The sequence below is a fragment of the Tetrao urogallus genome (genome assembly GCF_951394365.1).
Source record: "Tetrao urogallus genome assembly, chromosome: 20".
NCBI lineage: Eukaryota > Metazoa > Chordata > Aves > Galliformes > Phasianidae > Tetrao > Tetrao urogallus.
The window spans coordinates 95303-101524 of record NC_136833.1 but is presented as its reverse complement, the minus strand read 5'-3'; the positions used below and the strand labels follow the sequence as shown (position 1 = coordinate 101524).

The window sequence follows — 6222 nt, the reverse complement described above, 5'->3', positions numbered from 1 at the left end:
TGCCGAACACCCTCTAAAACAAAGGGATCATTTAGCACCAAACTCTTTTATTTAAATGGAAAAAAAGAAATTAGGAAAAAAAATAGCATTTTTCCCTCGTGTTTATAATCTTTAATAAACTGTTTTTTGGTTCCCCAGAGTTTCCACACTCCTTGAAATTAACACATTCCAGAACAGTGCTTCCTCTCTTCAGGACTAGTTTCTGCACAAATCTTAGACACCGAGATGGCTGAACTGGGACTTGTCTGCTTTAAACTTATTTCCTTCAGAGGAAAAAAAAACAACAACAACCAACAAAACAAGGAATCGTACCCTCAGCCAACAAACAGTGCCCCGGAACCACAAACCACCACCTCAAAACAAGGAACAGAGCCCAGAACAGGGCAGCAGTATCCCAAACAGAGCAACAGTGCCCCAAACAGGCAAACAATGCCCGAAAATCAAGGAGCATTTCCACAAAACACCAAGATTCCTTCCCCCAAAACACCAAACAAACCAACCAGAATAATTTTTTTTGGCTGAGGGTTTTTCCCTGTACTCTCCTTCTAAAATGTCACAACAAACCAAGCACCTCCAGGAACTCAGAAAACTGGGAGATTTTCTCCTGGATTTCCCATATACTTTAAACCAAAACGTGAGTTCTTTGAAGCTAAGCCATGTTTTTTGCTCAGTTTTCCAGCTCCTCGAGCTTGTCCATGCAATCTGGGTCCAGCCTCTTGATCTTAGTCTCTGTAAAAAGGAAAAAAATGTCAGTGCAAGAAGGAAAAATGTCCCGGGCAATGGCAAGGTGCCACTGCTTTGGGGCTGCTAAAAACAAGTAAGATTTGTACAGAGGGTTTAAGTGAAAAGCATCAGTTTGGGTTGGGGTGAGATGTGATCTGGGCTCCCACATCAATTTTCATCACTCACTAGGAATTAAGGCACAATTTTCGAAAGACTTTTTGTCCCCAAAACAACAAACATTTATACAACATTTTAATCTAAAAAATGGAAGATTTGGAAGATGTTCTATCCTAAAAGCAAACAACATTTGGAAGATGTTTTATCCTTGTAAGACAGTACTGTCCGTTCAATCTCAACATGAATATTGACTGTAGAGAATGAAGAAATAAGATCAGATAATTGAGGTTACTCCACCACTTGGTTTTTCATCTTGCAAACTACACGCTGGTCTCTTTGCCACATTAAGTTTCATCTTTGGGAAACAAAGAGAAAAGGGGAAAAAAGAGAAAGAAAACTGAGAGAAACAAACAAACATCGAGACAACTACAAGGAACAAAGCTCGTTCATTGTTGCTATTTAGGAAATCACAGGGACCACTCCAGGGGGCTCACCCTGCATTTTATAACTGGGAAAAGCGTGAGAAAAACACAACTGTGGTGGGAAGGGTAAGGGAACTGAATCACAGAATAGAATTGTTAGAAACCTGTAACAGAATATGGACGAGGAGGCAGCAGGAAGAAACACAGAGAAGAGAGGCCAAAGAAAGCAGAAAACGGGACTGCAAAATGGGGCAGATCAGCGTGCTCAGCCCTGCTTCTAATCCTTGTAGTCTGTCTTCTAATTTTGTATCATTATATCTTATTAAATTATATATTCTTATTAAATCATTTCTCAGCTCTGTCTCTGCAAAGTCCCACTCCGTTTGCCTTTTTTTAACCAAAAACAAAATTCCAGCTACTGCAGAAGTGAAAGAAGTGAGAAGTGGACGACCAAGTTGTGAGCTTGTAGTCCTTGGCTGCACTGGAGGAACAGAGGAACAAGGGAACAATGCACTCACGGAAATGCTCCTCGATGCAGCGCACAAGGTGCGTGCTGTGGCTGTCCACCATATTGAAGGCAATGCCCCTCTTCCCGAAGCGCCCTGTGCGCCCGATGCGGTGCAAGTAGGTCTCAAAATCTGGCTGCTTCTGACGGTTGATGGGAAGGCTGAAGTTCACCACAATCGTGACTTGGGCCACATCAATCCCTGAGTGGCAGAGGATTCTCAAAAACAGCTTTTTATCACTCTAAAAGCCATCTCCCAACCCTTTCTGAAGGCTGCTTCTTAATTGCTGTGCACATTGGATGAGATCACTGCTTCACCTGCGTTTCTGATAACTTTTTCTCTCAAATTCCCATTCTAATCCCTCTTTCCTTGCCTTTCTGACCAATTTTTCCTTGCATTTCTGATCATTTTTTTCTTTTTGTGATCATTTCTGTAATAAACTTGCATTTATCATCCCTTTTGCCTTTGAGTCCCCATCGTGGTCAGTTTTTCCTAATTCACAGAATCATACTGAGAAAAGCCTCAGCTTTCATGATAAAGTTCTGCCTGTCACTGCATGGTTGGAAACTTGAAGCATGAAACCTAAGTGCTTAAAACTGTTCAAAGCGAGGGGATTTCCACACAACAGGGCTCAGAGCAAAAGAATTTTCATAGGGGAAGCAAGCAGATTTTCACCCTTCAGTGTGTCTGTTTTTGGGACTGACCTCTTGCACAGACATTGGTGGTGATGAGAACCTTCTCCTTGCCATCACGAAACCTCTGGATGACATCAGCTCTCTGCACGATGGACAGCTCTGCTGTCAGCATGGCCACTTGGTGCCCATCCTGAATCATCTTCACCGAGAGCCAGTCTGCACTCCGGCGGGTCTGCGTATGTGAGAAAAGGCTGAGCTTCCCAGCAGCTCTGCATCTGCTGCTCTCAATCAGCGACCCTTCAACTTCCCCAAATCCTTACTACCGCTCATCTAGCTTAATGCCAATACATCACTTTACCAAATCCTTGCTTGCTCAGTGCCAGTCCTTCACATTCCCAATGCCTGTGCTCCTTTCCATTGAGCCCCTGGTGCTTTGGAATAGACAGAGCCTCGAAATAAGGCAAAAACAAGCAGGAAGTTGGGACACAAAGGAGCAAAAATGAAGCAGCGGGGCAAGAAGTTGGATCACAAAGTGTCTTTGCTAGACACAAAGTGTAAATGTTAAAGAAACAGAGCATGGTTTCCATGCAATGCCCACCAAGGCATTGGTGGCCTCAACTATTAGGCACTGTTACCACACTGAGTTTTGAATGCTGTGTGCTTTCCATCCTTCCCCTGCATTCATTGTGGCAATCTATTGAGCAGCACTGAGGTCACTCTTGGGTTGAACATGCCAGACAGAACACTAGTTACTCACTAGTTTGCAGATGAGAGGTACCTGGCAGAAGATCATGGCCTGGCCAATGGTGATGCTGCCATAGAGGTTGCAGAGGGCCTCATACTTCTGCTCCCAGTTCTTGCAGACAAAATAGTACTGCCTAATGTTGGTCAGAGTGAGCTCCTCCTGTCGCAGCTTGATGATGATGGGCCTGGAGACAATTTGCAGGGCAAATTTCCAGAGATTTTCCTTGAAGGTGGCTGAGAAAAGCAGCATCTGGCAGTTCTTGGGGAGAGCCCTGGGGCGGGAGAAGAACTCGTCAGTCTTAGCAGCTTGTTAGCACTAAGGATTCATTAAAAAGAGGAACTACATAGCACAGTGGACTCAAGAGCACTGATAGTTTGTTAGCCCATGGAATTCAATAGCACTGGGACTCATTTACTCTAGGACTTTGTACATTAGCACTTTTTGGTGAAAATTTTACAATTTAACAATGAATGTGAATCTTATGGAAAAACACAAACAAACCAGCACATTTTGGAGAAAGCAAGCCCTTTGTGAAAAATCCTACCTTCCTCCTCCCTCCTTTTGCATCTTCCCATGCCAAAAGCAGATTTCCATGACTCACCTCTGGATGCGGATGCTCTGGGAGGAGAATCCCTGCGTGTCAATCATGATGTCAGCCTCATCCAGCACAAACATGCAGATCCTCCTCATGTTGAGCAGTCTCCGCTTGAAGCACCAGTCCAGCATGGTGCCTGGCGTGCCAATGACAATCTGCTCCTCCAGCACGGTGCCTGGGGACACTGCCAGAGGGGTTGCAAAAGAAGGGAAGGAGAGGGGCAAAGGGTGCCAAAAAAAGGAAAAAGATACAGGCAAAAAATGGGAGACGGGTGAGGGGTGGGCAAAAAAAATGGGAAGGACATGGGAACGGAAACAAGAAGAGGGATGGACAAGGAACAAGCAAGGAACAGTAAAGAAAGGGACAAGGAAGAAGGAAGGAACGGACAAGGCATGGGCAAAATGATGTGCAAAGGGGTTTCCAGCGGGAAACTCCACAAATTATGTGCTTCTGTCAGTTTGATGCGTTTCATGTCAGTTTGTCCCTCACTTTCTCAGTTCCAAATGGAAGCTCTATTGCAGGCAGCAATTTTTAAGCTTAGTGCTTGCCTGCAGCTTTTTGAGGTTAGATACCAGCAAAATGGGTGTCTGTGTCAAAAAGAAGACAGCAGTCATCAGGGTGGCTCCTTATCAGCAGCACACGTGAATGCAGGCTCCTTCAGCAAGCTCTGCAAGCTTCAGCAAGCCCTGGCACTTCAAGGCTTATGAGGCATTCCTATATTTACTTAGGGATTGCTAACTGCTGTAATCACTCATCAGGGCTGGACTAACCTCTGTTGCCCTGCACAGCATAGGTGACCCTGATGTCATTGCAGAACCGCCCCATCTTCTCTGCCACATGGCCAATCTGCAGGGCCAGCTCATAAGTGGGAGCCAGACAAAGGCACTGGGAGGGGGGGGAGAGGTATTAGGCAACGGGCAGGCATCAAAAAGCATCAAAAAGCATTGAAAAGTACGAATGACTAGCAACTAGCAACCAGGAAGCTGCAGATTATAATGAGTATCAATTAGGATGTTTAATATTAGAGACTTCAAAAAACTGTAACCAGGATGCTTGAGATTACAGTGAGCAGTAACCAGGATGCTTGAGTTTACGATGAGCAGCAATGACGATACTTGAGATTATAATCAACAGCAATGACAAAACGGACACAAACCCAGAGCTCTGCCTGCAACACCCCAAAGCCATACACAACAGCAGCAGACCCAGATCTCTGTCCCTCCCAGCGGCCGTGCCCCTGCTGCACACCTGCGGGTACCTCTCAGTGCCTCTCACTCTGCTCAGCATGGCCAGGACAAACGCTGCTGTTTTGCCCGTCCCAGACTGGCTCTGCGCAATCAGATTTTGGGGTCTGCAAGGGAAACGTTAGCAGTAAAAGTCTGGGGTCTGTGCGCCGGCACCTGACTCGGAGCAGCACACTGGGCTGGTTCATCCCTTCCTGCAGGGTCAGGACTCACGGATGCGCCATCAGGATGGGCAGAGCATTCGCCTGGATCTTCGATGGCCTGTTGAAGCCCATGGTGTACACGCCCTGCAGCAGCTCCTTTTTCCTGCGAAAAAGCACAACTAGGGCGTTCTATAGGAAGTGGGGTGTGCGAGGCCAGGTGCTGGGGGACTCACAGGTGCAGCTCCTCGAAGGTTCTGATGGAGAAGAGCGGGGAGGAGGGGTCCTGCTGCAGCACCTCCACGTGGTGGCTGTTCTCTATCAGCGAGGTGTGGAGCAGCTTGTTAAGCAGTGAACTCTCAGCCAGGTCCTCTGCAAAGTGGGGACAAACATGCGTAGCAGAAAACTATGAAATTGTGGAAAAAATGGATAAATTTGTGAGAAGAATATGTAAAGCGGTGAATCCATGAAGAAAGGGACTAATCAGATGGAAAAAAAAGAAGCATGAGAAAAACTGATGATAAAATTTGAAAGAAAAAAAAAAAAAAAAAAGGTTCATTCATGATAAAATTGCGGGGAAAAAAGAGAAAAGGAAAAAACTCATGGAGAAATTGTGGAAGAAAAAAACGGGATTCAGTAAAAAAAAGCCAAAACCAACTAAAAGCAAGACATATCCGTGACAATTCCTTAGGTAGAGCGCCATGAATTTGTAAAATAAAAGAATAACATGAAAAAATAATGACTTCTTGCAAAATTTCTGAAGAGAATGCAACAAATTCATGTATAAAAGTGATGAATCCATGAAAAAACAAATGGAATTGTGAAAAATGTGTGAAATGTTTGGAAAAAAATAATGAAAAACCTAATGAAAATATTGTGTAAAAAGAGAAAAAATTGGTGAGCAGCAAGATCTCATCCACGTCTTCTAAACAGGGAGAACAGAGCATGAATTAGTGTAAAAGAAGTAATATATTTGGGAAGAAGTGAAAAAATGTGAAAAAGGTGAAAAATGAAAAACATAATAAATTCATGAAAAAGGTTGTGAAAAAAGAAATAAACAGGTGAAAAAAATAATAAATGTGAGGGGAAAATACA

General features: G+C 44.3%; 1 protein-coding gene across 1 annotated transcript; it reads right to left on the bottom strand.

Annotated features, from left to right (window-relative positions):
• Window positions 1-545: 545 nt before the first annotated feature.
• On the bottom strand, window positions 546-5262 carry LOC306954064 (ATP-dependent RNA helicase DDX25-like; the record flags this gene model as incomplete). Its single annotated transcript, XM_079545120.1, has 8 exons — window positions 546-729; window positions 1781-1969; window positions 2473-2635; window positions 3182-3419; window positions 3750-3927; window positions 4514-4628; window positions 4992-5094; window positions 5201-5262. 8 exons carry the CDS (start codon window positions 5260-5262, stop codon window positions 668-670), a joined length of 1110 nt encoding a protein of 369 aa, XP_079401246.1. The 3' UTR covers window positions 546-667.
• Between the last annotated feature and the right edge of the window lie 960 nt (window positions 5263-6222).